The sequence below is a fragment of the Psittacula echo genome (genome assembly GCF_963264785.1).
Source record: "Psittacula echo genome assembly, chromosome: 3".
NCBI classification, from domain to species: Eukaryota; Metazoa; Chordata; class Aves; order Psittaciformes; family Psittacidae; genus Psittacula; species Psittacula echo.
Window position 1 is genome coordinate 113,483,886 of NC_137736.1, and position 22,770 is coordinate 113,506,655.

General features: G+C 35.7%; 1 protein-coding gene across 1 annotated transcript in view; it reads right to left on the bottom strand.

The window, feature by feature from the left end:
• Positions 1–22,770, bottom strand: part of DYNC2H1 (dynein cytoplasmic 2 heavy chain 1) — a 170,320-nt gene that overhangs the window by 11,651 nt on the left and 135,899 nt on the right. The window contains exons 84-85 of the mRNA XM_080612498.1: positions 6,800–6,909; positions 6,389–6,470 (exon numbers count right to left, since the gene is read on the bottom strand). Coding sequence (XP_080468624.1) covers positions 6,389–6,470; positions 6,800–6,909 — 192 coding nt within the window. The remainder of the gene's footprint in view (positions 1–6,388; positions 6,471–6,799; positions 6,910–22,770) is intronic.

Sequence of the window (22,770 nt, forward strand, 5' to 3'; positions counted from 1 at the left end):
TGTGACCGGTTTTTTAATAACAGGAAACTAATTATTGTAATGCTCTGTATGAGAATAGGAAACATGATTTAAAGCAAGATCTGGACCACATTTCAGTGTGAACTTCCAGTGATTTGGATTCACAGCCTTTGAAATGCTAGAGAGAAATATCTGTAAATGTCATCATTTATGAAGCTGCAGTTGCCTGGCATTACTTTAATGGAAATATGCTAGCAATAGCCAAGTACACAGTCATTACAATGTCAAGAAGAAGAGAAGAACAGTCGCTGAAATAAGCATGACTTCCTACTTGGAAGTCTGGGCACAGCTTTCAAAGAATGGAATGCATGATTACAGATCTACTGCAGAGGCAGAAAAAAAAAACAAACCCAAATACAGTGACATAATATGACAGAAAATGTTATTTAAACTAACTTGAGATTTCTTAAGTAAATTGTTATTTGGCAAAATTAAAGAAAAATCCCATATGCTTCTAGAAGTAACTATGCAATGTTTTATATGTAATATGATTTAAGTGCTTTCTTTTAATCAGTAAGTACTTTCAGCCTCTTAACTAAATATTTTCCCAGTAAAAATTATAATAGTTTTCAAGTATAAAAACCAATGATAGTCAGTTTGGTCTGCTGAAGTGAGAACTTCAATTTTAGCAACAATAAAACTTAACTCAGCAGTATTTCAAAAGGCTAATGATGAACAGAAGAAAAAGGCAGATGTCTAACAGAAGCTGCAGTCTAAAAATACGTCTGTTAAACTATCATACTGAAGCCCTGAATTAAATACAGGTTGGCTTCCACCAAACACAAGGTTCATAAAGCAGTACTGAAACTAGGAAATACAATGATGCTGGAAACTGGTGAGTCAACACATAACCAAAATGGAGAAAAGTATAATTTTCTAATACTAATGTAATCGTTCTAATAATTTTCTCTTGCAAGTTTTAAAAAGTATACTAAATTTTAAAACTGATGAAAGCGTGATGTTACAATGAAGAATGGTATCATAGAAGATGTAATGGAAATAATTTGCTTAGGTAATTACAGTATTCTAAAATAATATATTTGGCAAGAAAAGTTGCAACAGTAACACAGTGGGGGTTACTGTTGTGTTTCAAAACCAATGCTTTCCTCACAAGTGTTGGGTTTTTTCTTAATACTTTACTAACTGCATACTAGCTAAGATTAGGGTTTAATAACTAATTCTTTTTTGACTGTAGATGGGCATTGTAGTCTTCAAAAATTTGCTTCTTTAAAGTCGTATTTCTGTTTTAACACTGTGCTCAGGTTCTTTACAATGTGCACGATGCACATGTACACAAAAAGGAGGTTATAAAAGATTGCATTTATAAAACTACAGAAAAATGCTGTGTTTCACCTTGGACAGACAGTGACCAGAGAAGTGGCAACATTCTTTGAAGCTATGTGTGCTCTGTACAGACTAGGACTCACAATAAAGTCTCTAGAACTGTGGTTAACCTGAACCAAAACAACCCGAATTGGAAAGCTTGGTGTAGTGTGACTTTTCTCTAACTTCCACAAACTATTATAAGAAGACCACAGTGAAATTAATTGTATTTTTCAGACTATTTGGAATTGCAGAACTTTTTTTCCCTTTTTTTTTTTTTTATCCTTCAATCTCCTGTCAGAAGCTTAAGGTCTTTTCTTTGTTATGAACATGTCAGACTCCTCTCCCTTCTTCTGTCAAGTTTACTGTGATCTTTCCTTTGAATCTTCTCCAAGATGTTCAGGTCTGTTGCTTTTAAGGTACAGTGTTAACATTTGAAATTTTGTACTGTTTCTTTGCAGACTTAAAATCCCTCCACACAGATAGATTTTAGAAAAACGCATGCTTTTCCTAGTAAAAGAGAAGTTTGGGTGTCAATAGTCTTTAATGATAGCCTATATACATTCCAGTACCACTTCTTCTGTCTTGCAAGAACAAAGAGGATGAAGAAAATATCATTAAAAGGCAGAAAAAGTTTTACTAATGATAATACGGAGGCTTTCCCACAGACTCATTCCTACTGCTCTCTGTTAACATTGATACTTATACGCCTGTTATACATCTGGGCATATAATGAAGTCTTTACTTGCTTATATGCCCAGGTCCTGGGTTACACTTCATCTCACTACACCCTGACTGAATGCTTTCAAAGCTCTCATTTATCCCTATCACATAAATATTAGAAAGATTAATCTCGTAAGTTCTTCTTTCTGTCCTTCCTGAATTCTGCAGGGAATTTTGTTACGGAGTTGAGTTTGATAAATATGCGAGTTTGTCAAAGTTATTGATGGAAGATTGCTCTGCTGAAGAGGTTTTAATATTTATTGTTAGGGTGTACAAAGGTCTGGCCATTGTGAACATATCTAAAAGATGTTTCTATAGAAAACTATTGAAAAATCTACTGCACACACATTTCTTCTTTTGAAATTGGCAGTTCCTTTGACATTATAGTTGTGCAAAATAACATCACTGGATCTCCTGGAAAATTTCAACCAATCATAGAAACTCCTTTGAAGATGAAGACCTAAATTTTGACTTTGATTCAATATTAAAAGACACTGAAAAAAACCCCCAAAAAACCCCAAAAAAACCACACCGGAACAATGTACTTTCAGATACTGTTTGGCTGAGTGCTCACATAGCCATGTTCTCATTTCTATGATAAACTGTGTAGAGCAATTACAAGTACTATGAAGGACATGGATTTCACAGTATCTATAATTAGCATACACAGTATTTTTGCAGCTCAGCTCACAGTAATGGCTGGAGTTGTCCATAAATGTTTAAATTTGAATTCTAACGAAGTATTTGGTATTTCTTAACCTGGTAATAATTTAGTTTCAAAAACCTAGTGTTACAAATTATACATTATCTTTCTTTAAAATACATTTGTGCTCATACTATGGTCCAAAGTATTTCTGTTTCCAAAATTTCAAATTCTCTGCAATGAATTTTTCCTTACTATTTAATGTCATAATTTCCCATGAAATGATATAAACTACAGCAGACTTACGGAAGTCACATTTTCACTTCATTACCTCTACAGGCCTCCATCATTAATTTCTTGATATTGCAGGATGGAGGCATTCTGTGAAAAAGACCTTTCCAGATGCCTTATAATAGTATTTCAGTCAACTCCTAAAAGCATAGTTTTGGTGTTAATGTCTTGCAATACATTTTTGTTTTTCACTATTTATATTAAGCAATACCCAAGCTCATAGCACTTACTACCCCAGAAGTCTATCATCATGTTTTTTCCTTTCTTTCATTCTTTTCTACAACAGAAAATGGAATGCCAAAATGAATGACTACCTGCTTTTGTATAAATGTACAATCAGTGCACAAAGCAAATAGAACAGATATATTTGCATATCAGTATGTGATTATACTGCAACAGCAATACATTTTTAGTACCTTTTGTTAAAGCAATTGAAAGTGATACTGAAGAAGATGCAATTTTGTACAGATTGATTCTAAATCAAATATTCATCACATCCTACTGGGAAAAATATACTCCATGCCATACATCCAAACTGTCACCTGAATAAACGTTGATAATTTAACATCAGATTTGATTCGTCTACCCCAATTAAGGTGTATTCTTGGCCTGATTGAGTGTTCCTCTGTCTACTCTGTATTTTGCTGGAATTGACAATTCTAGCACTTCACACTTCTGACTTAGAGACGATCATATATTTGAAATTTTTGGCACACAAAGATCATTCCAAATGTCTACAATTGCTGAAGCACAATGCCATTTTTTAAAAGTGCAGGAAGATTGAAAAATCTTTTTATCATAGAGATCATAATTAGATTTTCATCTTCTTCTCCGTATCAGAACAAATTCTAAGCCATCAAAAACTAATCAGTCAAGAAAAAACAGTCACTGTCAGTGAGACTAAGAAAGTTATACAAAGTATGTGTGAATCCTAGGTTTAAATTTAATCCTCAACCACATTCCTAATAGTTCCAATACTTCAAAAAAGATATTGTATTAGAATAATTAAATATCCATTGATTCAAGGACTTGAGCATGACTCTCCCATGTGCCAGAACAGAGTCCCCCTACCATGTGAGTATAGAATCAATTCTCCCAGTGGAAATAGTTACACAAAGTGAAATAGCACCACTAGCATAAATTGAGACTGATAAACCTCAGAATAGCCTGTACCATGATCTGGTTCTTGTAGGGGATGTGAGAGATGTAATTTGAAGCCTGCAGTCTCAATCATGTGAAGAAGGAACATGCAGTATTAACACATACATAATAATAATTAAAAAAAAAATCATATTTATCAATTCTACCACTTATTTAATCACAAACTTTCTGATAATTTTAAGATCTATCTTACATAAGAACGGAGTGGCTTATCAAAGATTATCAAATTAACCTTTTTTTTTCTTGGAGTCCACATGCAAAATAGATCCCCATTTTATAAAGTTCAGCCTGGATTCTTGAAACTACAGATACATTAACTTTACCAGTATTAGAATTCATATTGGTCATGTGAATCAATCTTAATGTGCAACCCAGAGGATCCTTATCAAACAAGACACACTTTAGGGGATTATTTTTCTGAATCACTGACATTTTTATGCCCTAGTTACAGTCCATGTGGTATTTAGCTTTACTAGTGTGAAAATTTCTCCCTAGTTCTCCATGAGCATGACGAAGGAAATCTCATGGAAAGTAATCTAAATATTCAGCATGGCAAAGGATTCCAAAGCCTTTCTGTACATCAAAGATTGAAAGGAGCAGTGAAGATAATGGTGAATATTTACAAATACAGATTCACTGAATATTACTTTTACGGAGGAAAGGATAATATCCAAATCAAGTGAGTAAACTTGACAGGATTCTTACCTATTTCTTAAAAAATAACCACACTGATTATCCTTTTGTTAGTTTCCAAGCAGCTATTTCAAACCAGAGACTGACATTTTTCAAAGATGGTTTTGAAGAAGTCCAAGCTTCTAGGATCTGCAGCTGATAGCCTATTAGAATGAGTGTTCTCATTGAGTGAAACTCAATTTTGGCTCACTGGTATGTACTCAGAAGTCCTGGCTGAATCTGGAACCACAGAACATGTGATTTTCATGCTCTCAGGTTCATTATATCTCAAATTTATCCCAGGGAACCAAACGGCCTTATATGTCCCTTGGTTTATTTATCTCCAGGTTCTAGTAACCCATCTGTTTCTCACTAATGAAGTAGGCAGCCATTACTCTTATTTAAATACCAAGACTGAATAATTTTATAAACTATATTCTCTAGTTCCAACAGGAATTCAAAAGAATGTAGTGTATAAAGGTCAGATTGGATGATAATGGTTATCTTTTCTAGCTTTACAAGCTATTAATATTTTAGGAATATGAATTCTTACACATTCTGTATTAATAATTTTAGATACTGTCAGCAGCCAACCCAGAACTTTAATATCTCCCACAGCCTTGTGTCTGCCTGCACTTCTAGAAAAGGTGGCCTGGCACTTGCTTTTCTCTTCTAGTCTAGCAATCTCTCTGCTTTACCTGCACATCAGTACACAGTAGTGTGGTGAGTGCTCTGCATTATTCAGCCATGTTTCTGTAAGAATTCACTTAAAAGTGCCATGCTCTGTGCTGAACACAGCACTTTCACCTGTGCAGTATTATCATGGGACCAACATATCTGTTGGAAGATGTAGCATTGAAAATTTACTTTGTGAACTCCCTACAAAATTTAAGTATAAAACAGGTGCAAAGAGATCTGGATTCAGCCAAAGTGGCAGTGCCACCTGAAATGTTAAGAAGCTAAACTAAACCATTCAAGGACTCATCTCCACACTGCTGTCTAAGCAAACAGTAATGACTTTCTGGCTGCTAGCTGTAGCCCTAAGTGTCCATAAAAAAATTGTTGGAGTTTTATCATATCAAATGCTAGTCACATTATAGTTTACTTTGGTTTAACTTCCTTAGAAGTCTTTCAATTGAAAGTGATTCAATAAATGCTAGCACATGGCCTCAGACTTGCAAATTTACATGTGTAATTCCTCTTGCTAAATGCCACAAGTCTTTCTGGACAATAGTTAGATATTAACTAATGGAACTGCAGCTTAAAATTTTATCTAAGAGCTGGTTAAAGGGAATGGAGCAAGAATAAGTCTAAATTTGAAATTTCAAATAAGCACTGTGACTACACATGGCTAAAAAGATAACTGCTTTCCTTCTTCCATTTCTGCAGAATTTTTGCACTACCATTTTTGTAGCCATATACAATTAACCAGCCTTGTATCTCAGGTACACCAATGTATTTATAGCTCAGTTTTCCAGTAAGTTTATGGACAGATGACTTAGACTATTCAAATAAAACATGTTTATAAACTTCTACTAAAACATCATGGTAAAATACCTTAACTTGAAGTTTGCCTTCCTGTATTCGTCCTTTCCATGATGCTGTAAATTTAAGGCTGTCCACTGAACAGCTCATTACTCTGCAAGGGAAACATATATATAGTAAACTGTAAAGACATGTAACAACAGGAAATGAAATACAACACCAAAACCAATGTATTTCAATGTGTACCATATCATACTATGTCTTTGAAGAAAAAAATTAATTTCATCTAAAATAAAGAAAATAATCAGCACTTAAGAAAGTACCTCACAGCTATTCTACTTCAGTGTAAGTAATGAAAATGAGATGACTAATGACAGCAATTGACATAATTTGTTGGATCTGTGTCCTGAAAATGAAATACTTATCTTCACGTGTAGGGAACAAAGGTACATTAGCACAAATAGATAGATTATATTCCCTCACCTTGCAGTCTCCTGGCGTAAAGCATTAAGAAATGTGTCTGGATGAAATAGCTCTGAAAGGTCAAGGGTATCTGACAGTAGTTTCTGTTTCTCTGCTTTTTCTGCCCAATTCTAAAAGAGGAGAGGAAAAAGGAAAACAAAGAATCCAGAAGTTATTGCCTGTTTTTTCAACATTTTGAGTCAATGTGGGTTTGTCAATTATTACTATTTAATGAAAAATGTTTGTGTAAATATACTGTAACTTCAAAGATTGGTATTAATTTCAATATCTTATAAACAGAAAATTAATACCACTTAAACATATAAAGAAACCCAGCAATTTATGTGTAGTGTGACTCATCCATTCAAAATAAATTTCTATTCTGTTCTTTTGTACAGTGCAGCTCATGTTGTACAATCAAACCTTATCAAGTTTCTAACATTCTGTTGAAAACCCACCTCACTTTTACTAACAGGAGAGTTCATGTTTTCCATCAAAATGTTTGTCATTACTGTCTTTGCTTTACTAAGTTCAGACAAATAACCACATTCCTTTCAAAGAAGCTTTAAGATCATTCTTCTGTGCAAACTGCCTATTACATTCAAGAAACAATCTGCAGTAAGAGCTTTTATAACTACTTACCAACATTTTTTTTCAAAATATCTCTTAGTATTAGTTTGAGACATGAATTCACAGATTTTTTGATGAGATAAAAACTGGCCCCTATTATGTTTGGTAATAAATGAAACTGATAGAGGTGGGGGGAACAACTGGCCTAAATTATCCTTGCAGAACACATCCCACCCTACTTTTTTCACCCTGTATTTTACGCAGCTATGAAGCATGCTACTCAGAGCAGCAAGCCTGGAATTCCCCATCAATGCAATGCATTATGTACTAACATGAGAAGAGAGACACCCACTGCACTCTGCAGTCTTGGTAAACCATGTGTTTTAAGTAATGAAATGTGAGTCTGATCTTTAAAACACTAGCAGTCTCAGACTAGAGAATTTTTTATTTTTAGTTGAGTTATTTAGGTACCTGAGAGGTTATGCAACAGTCTACACTCAAAATCCTGTTTTGAAACTTTTGTACTGTACATCTTTGGTACATGGTATAGTCACCATCCTGACTATGGTACTGTTTATGTATGACCTACTCTGCAAGTAGTTGCAAGCCATATACTTCTGCACACAAAGATGAATGTTTAATGCTAAGCCAGAAAATAATCAGACACTAAGATTCCATATGCTATCACTAAACAAGAAAGAGAAACTACACTCCTTTCTAAATACCAGCTACTACAAGATTATGAAATTGCTCTAGTCACTGAATAAAAAATCTTGGAAGCTACATTCTCATCACACAATGCATTTGCCAGGCATGCACATCTTGTTTATAAAGTACTCTACTGTATTCTTTGAACTGCTGACAGATGAATAATTCCAGAGAAGCATCTTGGAAGTGATGCAAGTCATCCAAAATACAAGTAAATATCACGCTGTGAATTTTACTTCGTCAGTGTGTCAGACATATCTCCATAAAGTTTTCATCATGTTCAAATGTGAAACCAGTGTTCCTTTAATCTGTCACATCACTGATTATGAGCCCTCAACCCAAACGATTATGAATCAGTTAGGAGATTTTTGCTTTCCATTTTCATTAGGCAAATGTACACAGTTAATGACTCTTATCTGCATGATTCTTTTAATGACTTTATATTGCAATCTTTTATCATATAGCAGTAACTCTGCATTTCGGTTAGGACAGATTTTATAAATTATTTTGTGTAATAAAAAGTAGACATATTCATTTCAACTTGTATTTGATATAATTATTCTATTGCTGTCATCAAACAAACTTTTAACGTAACTGCTAAAGAGAAACACTGTCAGGAACACAGATGCTTATGTTCAAACCAATTAAAAGACCAGTATGGGTGATATTAATTCTGAACTCATATAATTAAGTAGCACTAGGAAATATACAATAATAAAAATTCTCATTAGATCACAAAAGCAAAGTTTGTAATTGCTTGTACTGCTCTACATAAAGCTGGAGATATAGCTCATTCACAGCTGTTGAATAAATAATTTAAGATTTAAATGCAATAAAAATAACAATAAAATGCATTGTATTGTATTTTATTTAAAATTAATAAAATATTTTTATTATTTTATTAAAAAATATTAAAAAAAAAACCCTTATGTTTATTCTCCTTTGTGTCTTGTATGATCACATGGCAACATGTTAGTGAAGTGCTACACTTTCAAAAGACAACAACACTCTACTAAATGGATCATTTGTCACTAGTACATCAACCACCATAATGGTTGGGAGAGATGAGGTCTTGAAGAGAAGGAAGTTTAAGCTAAGATGTAGAAAGACTGAAGTTTCTTGAAAAGGAGAAATCCTGTAACAGATTAGCTATAACTTCATTTCCCTCTCCTATCCCAGCTCCAATAAAAATATACATTGACTTCGTCTGTCAGGATGAATGTTGTTTAGCTTACTGATTTTGCATGGCCATATAGCATTTCAGTCTGAAAGGCTTTCTTCTATCACCAACTCAGTAGAAAACTTTGCCTATCCTACCAGACAGTCCAAAATAACCCACGCATTTGTCACATGCCAGATGGATTACAACAAGAAGACTCACATCATAGAATCATAGAATAGTTAGGGTTGGAAAGGACCTTAAGATCATCTAGTTCCAACCCCCCTGCCGTGGGCAGGGACACCCCACACTAAACCATGCCACCCAAGGCCTCATCCAACCTGGCCTTGAACACTGCCAAGGATGAAGCATTCACAAACTCCCTGGGCAACCCATTCCAGTGCCTCACCACCCTCACAGTAAAGAACTTCTTCCTTATATCCAATCTAAACTTCCCCTGTTTAAGTTCGAACCCATTACCCCTTGTCCTATCACTACAGTCCCTGATGAAGAGTCCCTCCCCAGCATCCTTGTAGGCCCCCTTCAGATACTGGAAGGCTGCTATGAGGTCTCCACGCAGCCTTCTCTTCTCCAGGCTGAACAGCCCCAACTTTCTCAGCCTGTCTTCATACGGGAGGTGCTCAAGTTCCCTGATCATCCTCGTGGCCCTCCTCTGGACTTGCTCCAACAGTTCCATGTCCTTTTTATGTGGAGGACACCAGAACTGTGCACAATACTCCAAGTGAGGTCTCATGAGAGCAGAGTAGAGGGGCAGGATCACCTCCTTCGACCCGCTGTCGACCCATCAGTCTACTACCTCGCATAATATGATCTTAAAAAGGTTTGCTGCAATTCAGAATCTGTTTTTTTTCTTCAAAACCAGCCAATAGTCAAGATCCAAACTCACTAAAAGCAGCTTTCAGTGTATGAGTTAATGCTAGATATGACAGCTATAACATCTGTGAAAAGGCAGTGATATGGTATGCAACCTATTTAAAAAAATAAATTCACATTCTAACAGTAATTTCTATTATACCAATAATGTGATCTACAAGTCCAAATATTCTAAGCCTGAAAAAATTACATTACAAAATAAAATTTGAAAGTCTATCATACACCCTTCTCTGTAACTGTTTATTTGAATGTCTCATTATTTCAATATTTCCTGAATCTTTCTTTTTACAGTGAAACTATAAATTGAAGTTTGAACTGTCCATGATAGATTAATTTAGGGTATGATGATTATAAATATAATACTAAAACTTATCATCAATACCCAAAATGCTTACAAAGCAATTTCTAGCAGGATATGTCAATATTTCAACTAATGTGAGGTTTTGTTTCGTATAATAAAAGGATTAAGTTTGTGGGTTTGGGTTTTTTTTCCACATAAATAAATCTCTAAGTGCAGTCTCTGGTGGTTCAAATACTATTTTTTTCATGTATCTTAATATCCAAGAAGCAACTATACCATTTTCAAAGAGAAGCCTTCCTTATCTTCTGTAATCCCAAAGCAAACTGAGAAACTCATATTGAACAGTGGAAGAAATAAAGAGGCTGCCAGATTTTCACATTATCATTTATACAACTTTAGGATCACAGAACTCTTCCACAATGAATCAAGTACTTTTCCTTCACTGTTTTAATTCATTCCAAATGTAACCTCTTCTACTGTGCTTTTCTGTTGGTGTGGTCCCAGAGGAGAAGTTATATTGAAACAGAAAATAATAGAAATCATTACAGGAGTGATTTCAGTTCTGTGCCTGGAAAATTGTATTCAGTGTTACATGAATATGCATAGCCTGAAACCTTAGAGTACAACTCTGTTTTTCCACTAGTTTTAGAGGGATTCAAAGTTACTAGGGAAAAAAAAAAAAACAAAACCAAAAATCAGGACTTTGGATAAGGGCAGCAAGTATTCAGTTAACCAGAGTTTAGATTATGCAAAAGTCAATCCAGCAGTTATGTCAGAGTCCTCTTTTCCTCACAGTGCAGCGACTGTTTTATAGGTGTGCTTCTAAGGGTTGACATTCAGTGGTAAATGCCAGCAGGAGTAATTGAATTGTACTCTAAGAAATGAAATAGAGGTATTTTAAACTGGCATGCAACAATTCGCACCCTTGTGGTAATTTTTTGGTACGCGAAATCCTTGAGCTTTTATTCCTTAAGTAGTTATCTTTTAGTAAATGAACATGTGAATACTGCAGTATTTCAGGTATATGATAACATGTTGGCACATAGTATCTTTTAAATGGTAAGCAACACAGGAATTTAATTTGCAGTCTTATTTTTATTTTTGTTATTTTTGTCCTCTTTTATTTATTTTATTATTATTATTATTTTAGAGTATTCAGACCAAAACTGCTGGTTATTGATCTAAATAAAATACTAGTATTTCTTTATGTCAGTTGACATGCCTAGAAACCCCATGTTTGTTCAGGAAGTGTGAAAACCATGCTGTGCCAGAAGCAAATATACAGTAAGGCATAGCTGACGGAAGCATCAGCAAATGTGATCTCATTCCAGTTTCTGTATTAATTTATTTTTATCAAAACAGGAACTTTCCATGAATTGCTGTTTCCTATATTTAATAAGTATACCAGAATGATGATGCTGCATAAGAAGAGTAACATCATACTGACAAGTTCATGATTGATGCATGCCAAAAATATCTACATTCATATATTTCCTATATGATCACTAAATACAGAATCCAGTTAGGCAATACTCATGCTTCATGCGTTCTAGTCTTTTCTTTCTCCACAACTAAGTACATGAGTTAGTAGGTGCTAGACTGCATCTGCAGTTACGAAGAGCATAACTGGGTGAGGTAATATAACAGGTAGAACCAGAACCAGAAATTACAAAACATGCAGAGCAAAGGGGACAAACATTCAAAGAAACTTCAAGAATTCTCTCCTTTTGAAAGAGATTATGTCCTAATTCCCACCTTCACTGATAAGAAGTTGCAGGGGAGGGAACACAGCAGCACATAAAATTCATTTCCTGATAACAGACAAGACTGTCTACCATAATCCCTGAACAAAGCCAGGACTACCTCAGAAATAATTCCTTTGTGGAGCTCTGGAGCAGGGATATTGAAATCTATATTGTGATGGTGCAGGTATAACTAAACAGCAGCATGGAATCATAGAATCACAGGATGGTTAGGGTTAAATATCAGCTTCAACCCCGCCTGCCATGGGTAGGGGCACCTTTCGCTACACCAGGTTGCTCAATGCCCCATCCAACCTGGCCTTGAATACTGCCAGTGATGGGGCAGTCACAACTTCTTGGGGCAGCCTGCTCCAGCGCCTCACCACCCTCACAGTGAGGAATTTCTTCCTAATGTCTAATCAACCCTCTTTCAGTTAAAGCCATTCCCCCTTGTCCTGTGTGCTACAAACCCTTGTAAAAAGCCCCCCTCTTGCAGCCTTCTTTAGGAATTGGAAGCTGCTCTAAGGTCTCCCCAGAGCCTTCTCTTCTCCAGGCTGAACAACCCCAGCTCTCAGCCTGTCTTCACAGGAGAGGTACTTCAGCCCTCTGATTATCCTCCTTGCCCTTTGCTGAACTCACTTTCTGATGTCCTGTCACAATTCAGGGGTAAGAGAATGCTGAAGAGCAGAATACTCAATATATTAGGCACTAGTAGTGATGGGATGCACTGCAGTAATTAGATTTATAGTACCAGCTGGAAGGCTATGTTAGAGTAAGGAGAGCCAACAGAGAATTGCTTACTTTGCTACGGTTCATTTTCTCTGGTCAACATCCTGTGAGATAGATTTTCCACTAAGCATCTCCCTCACCATCCTTGTTCCTCTTCTGAAACAATGACCCCTTGGCCTGCTGTCACCAGTCTCTCTCTCTCCCTGCCCCCCCTCTTTTTCTTTTTTTTTTTTAACACTTTACAGTAGTTTATTTTTTTGTTGACACGACACCCCTTCTTGAGGCTGTCAAAATTCAGAGAAAATACCTCAGCCATGCCTGTATCACAGAACTCTCCTCTATTAGCAACTCTTAAGGCTTAACCTACCTCTCAGATAGTGTGCAATGTTTATCAAACACACTAAAGCAATCTAATTAGAAATTGTTTAACTCTGTGGGGAACATATCCCAAAATATACCTCAATGAAAAGGCAAAAAAAGAATTCTATTTTTCTACAAGGAAAAAAGAGATCACAGAATGGAAATAGAGGCTGATGCAACCCCATTCTAAACAAATGACCTCTAGGATTGCATAGCCATTTCTGTATCATTTCTGTGATACGGCATCCTGTGACACACCATGCCGGCTCACACTAAAGATACTTACACTCCATTGAACACAACTGTGCAGCATGGGATTACCGCTCAGACTGTCAAATGGTTTGTTCAACAAAGCGTAACTGTGTAGCCACAGGAACTTTTTTTAATTGGTATGGACTGTTGTTTGTTCCTACATAGTAAAGCCAAGGCATTTAGAATGAAGGTATCTCAAGTAGAGTATATGAGAAATTTGGAGCCCATAAAAACTTTCTTTAAACAGGAAAGGGAATTTTTTGGTGGCTAACCCCAAAAGAACGGCTCATCATCAAGAAGTCTTGTCACACATGAGGGCTAAGACAATGCTGAAAAGCAGTAGAATGGCATGAAGCTTCATTCAAACCTGTTCTCAGGAAGTAACCTGGAGACGTAGACTTTATGGAGTAATTTAAGGAAAAAACAGCACTTTTTTGTTTTATTTTTAGATGCATGTTTGGTTGGTTTTTGTTCGGGTTTTTGTTCATTTGTTTTTGTTTTGTTTTGTTTTGGATTTCAGTTTTAAAATTATTTCTGTTATAGAAATAATTTATTCATAAAATTAAACATTTGGCAGCAATAGTATCTATGTCATTTTGATACCAACTGCATGATATTTTGAAGTATCCTACAGTATCATGGAATTACAGAATAATTAGAGTTGGAAGATCTCTGGAGATTTTCTAGTCGAACTCCCCACCCTCAAACAACGGCCAGCCTGCAATAGGTTGCTCAGGGGCTTGTTCCAATATAATTTTAAATATCTTAAGTGATAGAGATTCCACAGCCTTTTTGGACCACCTGTACCAGTGTCTGACCATCCTCAACATGATCTTTTCCTTGCAAATACCTGATTAGAGTTTCCCTGCTCACAACTTCTGTCTGTTTTCCCTTGGCTGATCTTAGTAACTGTATGTAACTGAATATTTAACATTTAAGAGAGAAGTACTACACTGAATTGGTACAAATCAAGTGCATATTGATTAGAGCACATCTGACCCAAAACGAACAGTGGCAAATTTATAAATTACAAAAATTACAGAAGTTAGGTTGAAAGAGACCTCTGAAAATCATTTGATCCAATGGCAGCTAAAAGGAGGGACAAATTCACTGTCAGGGTGTTGTCTATTCTAGTTCTGTGTATCTTCCAAAGTGGAGGTTCCACAAAGCTGTCTGTATAATCTGGGTAAAGTTGTTTTGAACCAAACAGCCAAAAACCAGACAAGTGCTTCAGATGTGGCCTCAGAAATGAAGAACAGGAAGAAATAACAACTCCCTTTGAGATTTCATAAGCTTATTGAGAATTTTGCATTTCTATGATATTAGGGGTGACAGGTTTTTAGCAAACTTGCAGCTAAGAAGCAACATAATTTTATTATTCTAGTAACCTCTTACTGTATTTTTTCCTTGATGGATTCTTTTGTTGATATATTCAAATAATCAGATTTTACTTTCTCCATCTGATGAGAATACATGAATACACATCACTGAATAAATCTTTTTTCTAGCTGCACAATCTGCATGTCTGAAAATTGGGTTCAGTTCTAAATTATTTATTGCATTTTTCCTGATATGTAGGTGATTTCAGTTGATTAAATTTATTATATGAGATCATGAAATATTAGAAATGACACTGAAAATAGTAATTATAGAGAATACATGGCATGTGCAAGGAAAAGCATAGACAACACTGTACAACAGTACAAACACGAGGGCAATTTTGAAACTCAAGCTCAGATGCAGAGAACAGATTCTTTGTTGAATCATAACTCTCTTATTCCAGAGTGACTATGTGGAATTAACAATATAAAAATATCACTGCTGCAAATGTGCTATTACATATTCTCCTCCATGTAAGGCACAAATTCTAATTAAGTTGTTACTTATAGGACTCAGTTGAATACACTGGGGAACATTCAGTAGAGCAAGTGTATATTTAACCTCCCTGCCTTTAAGTGTTACTTACATGCCTAAAATGGGGATAGAATCATAGAATAGTTTGGGTTGGAAGAGACCTTTAATGATCATCTAGTCCAACACCCCTGAAATGAGCAGGGACACCTTCAACTAGATCAGGTTGCCCAGAACCACATCCAGCCTGGCCTTGAATGTCTCCAGGGATGGAGCATTCACCACCTCTCTGGATCTAAGCTTCCTATCACTCTTAAGAACTCTTCTGCTTTGACTCAAGGTTTTGTTTTGTTTTTCCTGAATTATATACCTTGCTGAACATAACAAAAACCATATCAAGAAGACCAAAAACCACCCCATGCCCCAAACCAGAATCCTTCTGTTTTTGTGTTTACACCAGTTTTAAAATAGTCATGAAAACAGAGTTGCTGAGTGCACCTGCATCCTGCACAGCTTGCTTTATTTGAATGTGAATTCCCAAGAGTAAAACTACTGTGCAATAACAGGCAAACAAGGATTTAGTCAAGAATTACTTTAATGAAACTTTTCCTTCACAAACTAAATTTGACATGACAGCTCTGAAACTTTACTTTTTTTATATATATATATATATTTGCACAGGAATACAATATGAAACTATACTATCATTTCAAATTCAGCTATATGAAAACTTTTTCCAAGAGAGAAAGATCGGTCAACACACAGCTACATTTCTGTCGTCCCCCCCAGAAATGCCAAGAAGACTGGTAACTAGAGATGATGCTCGGTTGTAGAATAGCAATGTGTTTCTATTAGAAAATAGGGTTTATTTTTAATATATATCTGCGAATGCTATTTAAGGAATAGTTATATCATATTATCATTGATCTTGACCAATTAAAATCTCAAATCAAGGGATGGAATATTTTGTAAACTATTTTACCAAGTGAGTTCCCACCAAAACACATACAGTTCAAAACAGAACCAAGATCACATCTAGTTACTCCATAAGTTACAAGAAATTGTACTCTAAGAAATTTATTTCTATGCATGCACGCGTGACAACAAAATCACAATTATAAATTAAACAATAAGGATTTTTGAATGGATTGCTTATTAGTAGACACAATATTTGTATCGATTTAATGGTGATCAGAAGAGCAAGTTACTGCAACTGAGTTGTCTAGAAAAAAACAAAGCAGATCAATGAATGTACCTGCAAATTGCCATATTAGCATGTGTTGCAGCCTTCTCATTTATTAATATCTGGAATTTAAAATTGCAAAAGTCTTTGACAAGATAACATAATGAAACTCATTTTCATATGCAAATGATAATAACATTTTCTACCACTTGTACTATAATTAACCTTTTTTTTTGCTTGACCTTTTGTCTAACAAGACTATTCATTTTACTGTCTTCTTTTTTGCACCTTTGCCCATAATAAAGGAAAGAGATACAATGAAAAAGAAGTTATTAGAAACTGAGAAATCTACACTTTAAATTTTAACAATTTAAATGCATACAGTTTCTTCCTGTATTGTGAAAATTAAACTTGTAGCTTAAGGAGAAAAATCAATGAATGGTGTTCATTTTATTAGATTAAATAAAGTATGTCAGCTACAGCTTTATATCTTATATAATATATGGTACAATTTCTTGTAAATTATGGAGTGTATAAGTACTAACTTGCATCCATAAAGAAATACAGAATACTAAATCTAGTTCTTTTAAATTTAATCTGAGGTTAGAAAAAATTGGTTAAAATGAGATTTTCTTTAAAATGAGGTAATTTCTCAGAAAGTGCATAGAGATAATGACCTGGGTTTTTCTTCTTTTTTACGCAACACTTATAAAAACCATTTTGTGAGTGACCATCTTCTGCAATCAATATTGTACAATCAGAGAGCTGCACAACAGGTTAGTGGTAGGATAAAGGAGGCTGCTCCAACTTCTGCTTACAACGTAGTGTTTAAAAATTAAATAAGAATAGCCATTCTCACTGAACATGCTTAGAATTCTGAGACTTTAATTAACAGCAGCTGAATTCTGCTTCAAAACATCTAAGCCTGATGTTCATAGAAAAACTCATAACTTGTGGATGCCTCAATTTAACAGAACATCTAAACTTCATTGGGAGTAAACTTCAACTACTCACAATGAAACTAAGTGAAATACAAGTAGAGGTATTTTTCCTTTTTCCAATGCTGATTTCTAAAAACTGTTTTTTCCATGCATAAAGCAAATTGTTTTCCCAAAATTGAGATAATCCTTGCTCATTGAGTCAAAAAATATTACCATTTAAAGTAATTAATTCTGCAGTGAAAAAGGTCTTGATAGATATATCCTGCCTGATAAATTCTGAACAAAGTGAAATCATGTCGCAATGTGATGAGAGCTGTGGGAGCCAATTAAGGCTTACTTTCTTAGCAGATAATGTTAGGCTGCAGTTGTATTTCTCTTGATATTCATGACAGCTAAACAGAAGCCAAGAAAAGCAACAGAAAAATGCTAATTCTCCATCATAAGGTGGAAATTTGAATTAAAGTAACAGAATGGGTAAATTTAAACCACAATATTTTTATTATTTTTTGTGATTTAATACTAGAATAATAAATCTTAAGTATGCTGCACTGTACAGATACCTAGGTAAGAGCAGTTCAAATAGAGATTGATAACAGAAACAGTGATAATGTAGGGAACACAGCCAACCTAATGCATCTGAATCAGCTACTCCTAAGACCATAAAAGACAAACCATTAAGCTATTGTCTATGCTGCAAAATCTACTACAGCAATCTATAATAAGAGAAAACTCTGAAATGCCACGCACACAAAGTGGGATTACTTAAAGAGGTATAGGCCTTATTATGGAGTGCACAAGTAGGTGAATTTTGGGACTGAACATGACAATTCTGGGATTGGACAAGATTTATTATAGGATATTTACGGAAAGAACCAAAGGTGGATGGGGGATGAATAAGAATGGGAAAACAGAGAGAAGTATAATAGGGCATGCCGCACACAGGGAGGCTGCTGCACTTTGCACTTGATCACCAGAGCCTGTCCTATCCCCTGTAGCTTTAGTTTTAGTCATTTGTGTGTGTGTGTGTTCCCTATCTGGGAGAAGTGAATCCACTAGCAAACTTCTGGCAGCACCAGTCAGCAGGAGGATTGTGAGAGACTGATCTGAAATCAGACTCCACTGTCCATTGTCTCAAAGATTGGTAGGACAAGCTGAGATGGGACTCCACCATCCACAGTCTGAGGGATGAGTGGGAAAGAGCTGATAACGCTCTTCCATCCATTACCTCAAGGACTAGTGTGAGGAATTGCCGTCCATTATCCCAAGAATTGCTTCAGACACCTGTGTGTGTGCAGACTCAAGAATTGGTGTTAGGAATTGAAATAGGACTCCACCAACCATTGTCTAAGAGATGGGTGGGAGGAGTTGAGATAAGACTCTTCCATCCATTGCCCCGGAGAAGGGAGTGAGGAGCTGAATTGGGACTCCACCATCCATGGCCTGAGGGATGAATGAGAAAGAGCTGATAACACTCTTTCATCCATTACCTCAAGGATTAGTGTGAGGAATTGCTGTCCATTATCCCAAGAATTGCTTCAGACACCTGTGTGTGTGCAGACACCCTGAAGTTGGCTGCAAGACCAGAAAAACTGGTCCACCAGGAACAGGAATATAAAAGGGGGAGTAAAAAACCACCAAAACGTGTACCTTCAAGGGGACTCCAGAAGGACGCCTCTACGAGGCCACTCACCACTGATGGACTCTTGGGAGACCCTCTGATACTACGAGACTATGAATCCTGAAGAACTCCCACCACCAACAATGACGACAACGGATCCCCAGGACACCGCTGGATCCACGGTGGTGACTATCTCTCTCTCTCTCTGCACCCCGAATTCTCATTTCATTTCCTCCCTTTTTTTCCAATCTGTCCTATCGCTATCCCCTTTATTACAATATTTTCCCTTTTTTACAATAACTGTCTTTTTGTAATTTGTAATAAACTGTCCAGTTACAGTACTTGACCTTGTTTGTGTCTTAATTTCACTCTTGGGATCACGAACTGAAACAGGGTCCAGCACTAGGGTTTTTCTCCAATCGGACCCTGACAAGGATGAGAGGTTTGAGAGCTGCATGCTGCAGACTGAGGGACTTGAAGCAAGACAGTAGAGAGAACAAAAATCAGCAGTAAGTGTGAACGATATTTTCCTTGAGCAACGAACCACAGAAATAGGATAGGGCTATTCATGTTGTGTGTTTATGCAGCTGCTTGTAAAGGTACTGTCATTCTCTGCTAGCCTGTGTGTTTAGCTGTGTCAGTGCAGAGCCTGTGTGCATGCCTAGTTTGCGATTCAAGCTCATCCTGTACTTCTCAGATTTTATGTGCATGTTATCTACTGATGAAGACTGATTTATAGGCTGGTCCTCAGAGTTCTTTAACTCTGTGAAAATTCAGCAGAATTTACTTCCTTGGGTTTAGAAGAGTAGACTTTCTTTATGTTAACAGTGAATGAAAACTGAGCCTCTTTGCCTAGATGCCTTGGGTGTGAAGGAAGAATACTATGTCTCCTATTCCCAAAAGGTTTTGTAGTAGATTCAGCAGGCAACTTCCAAGAGTTCAAACCTTATACACTTTGGGGTGTCCAATCTAAATTTCTGGGGATATAATTGTTGAAACAGAGAAATAGTAAGGGTTCCAAAACAGAAACAAAGTCATTCTACCTCAAATAGTAAAACATTAGTAAAATATCTCACACTAGGGGGTCAAACTGGCATTGAAATTAAATGTTAAAACCCTAGATTTCCCTCAGAGGGAACAAGAGATAACCTGGGGGGGGCGGGGATTGAAGCTGTCTGAGCTTTGGGGTCCCTATCCTGTGATTCCTGTGATAACAGCGTCCAAGAGAGATACATACAAGTCTCTTGATAAATACAACTTTTTTTATACTATACTATACTGTACACTATAGTTAAACACACAAAAACTTTCATAATTTATGAAAATAAAAATTTTCAGTATTCATAACCATTACCTTGATTAGTACTCTGAGTAGTATTTATGAGTCTGAACTAAACAGTCCTCCTTTTTCAGTGTACACTGCAGGCCTTTTAGCAGTTGACCAAACAGCCTTCCAAAGGAAGAAATGTTTTTACAGATGACTTAGAAGCAGCACGGTTCAGAAGAGTGAAATAATATTTTCATTTAAAATGTAAGGTATTGTTGGAATAAGAGGTGGTTTTATGGAAAAAGTGAAATTAAGCTCTTTATTTAGCTCTTCTTAAGCAGAAAGTTCCAATTTATTGACCTGAAAGATTTTCCAATGTTGATACTCAGCTGACATTTGCCTGGGCTGCTGTTTTGCCTCTTAATAGTGTAGTTCTGGGTCTTTTCTCTCTTTATCTCTTGTTGGTATCCATGGCCAGGAGAACACACTTATCTACAGACTGGGATGGACAAATTCCATTATACACTGATATATATTATTGCTGAGCTATAATCATGTACCACAAGAGAGGGAAACCACAGATTGCATTTAAGATCCCACCATGAGGGACCAAGAATTACAACCAACACAAAGAACGATGATGATTCATAAGCTTCATATCTCAATGTTGATAGCAAATAAATCCCTGTAGACAGACAAGCTGAAACACAATACTGTAAAGCTGACTGTCAGCATTGCTAATTGAAAGTATTCAGAACTCTTCATCTTGGAAGAATGTTCAATAAAGAGAAATTTTGTTTCAATTGGAAGCAAAAGCTAACATCCAAATACCAGAATTTACACCTGGGGAGAAATCACATATTTCCATCAGCTCTATCAGCACAACATAATACACAGCAAAACATGGCTCTATTGCATTTTGCATATAATGATTTGTTCACACTTTAAGTAGGCAGATTTCCTTTTTTTATTTTGCTTTTACTGACTGATCAGACCTGAGAAATGCAGCACCTGTTGTTGTGTAATGCTCCCAGAACATCTTTACACTTCTAAAAATTCTGCTATAATTATTCTACCATCTGGCCTACATTTTGGGTTCTTCCCAAAACCCTGACAAAGACATCTTTTAACTAATAACCTAAGTAGAGACCTCCTGCATCCTTAGTAGATGCAATCTTTCAGTATGACTTCAAGGTCTCCTATTTTCCTCTTGAAAAATACCTAAATCCAACCTGTCTCAAAAGGTGAAGGCAGAAGTCAAGATCTTATAGTGAATGAAAGAGAGGGAGGTATGAATAACTATCAAATACCTATGATGATGCAGATGGTCATATAAAACTAAACCAATCCAAATTATGGCTTTTATTGAAATATAAATCTAAAGATAATTTTCAGAGTTATGAGAAAATCTTAATGGAAGACTTTATTGAATTTCTGAATACTAAATCTAGACATAATTAATAAAAAATTACATTTATAAAATCAATAATAAAACGTCACAAAAAAGGAAAGTTAATTAAAAAATGGTCAAGGCTAATCAAAATCTTGGTATAATATGCACAAATATGAATTGGAATCACATTTAAGGAAAAGGATGATTCAGCTGAAATGTACAATTAGAAATAATCAATATTTTTCAGTAAGATACATACAAACATAAACCCAGAAATTTTATTTCAAATGTGATCTGACTAGAAGCTTGAGAAGCAAAACAGACTGATAATGCTATTATTAAGAATTGCTTCAAATAAAACTTCATGATATATCTGACATTAAAAAACCCCATGAAATTATGTAAGAACCAGTACCTGGTCATTTGTCACTACTTTCTGTTGTCACTAGCAAAAATTAACATAATTTACTGCTTATGGATACACTCAAATGTCTACTGTAAAGCTCTGCCTTAATAATCTGTCCCTCTCTTACAGTAAATAAATGTTTAAAATGGTAAATGATTTCTTCATAATAACTTTCATTAAAATAAGTAATCCAAGTGTACAATTTTGTCAGCAGTTTGAACAATGAGAAAGGAAGATTACTATCATGGTAATATAATGCAGCACATTCATCAATATTTCATTGTAGTAATGTATGGAAATAAGAACTTTTTGAATATGTTTGGTTGAAAATCATCTATTACTGGTAAAACTAATTTCATCGTGTTACATTCTGCCCCACTATCTCTACTTTCCACTGGAGATGCACTCCACATAGATGCTTGAACTCTAATCTCAGGCTTCCACTTAAAATAAAGTTGTGTAGTAAGGAACATTGTGTGCAGTTTGGTCAGAACCAAGTAAAGGCAGAAGGTGCAAACTGCAGGGTACAAACACTGCCGACTCAACCACAAATGATGCTTTTTTAATAATGATGACTACAGTAGTCAGTCAAAAGATAAAAGGGACTGATTTCAACTC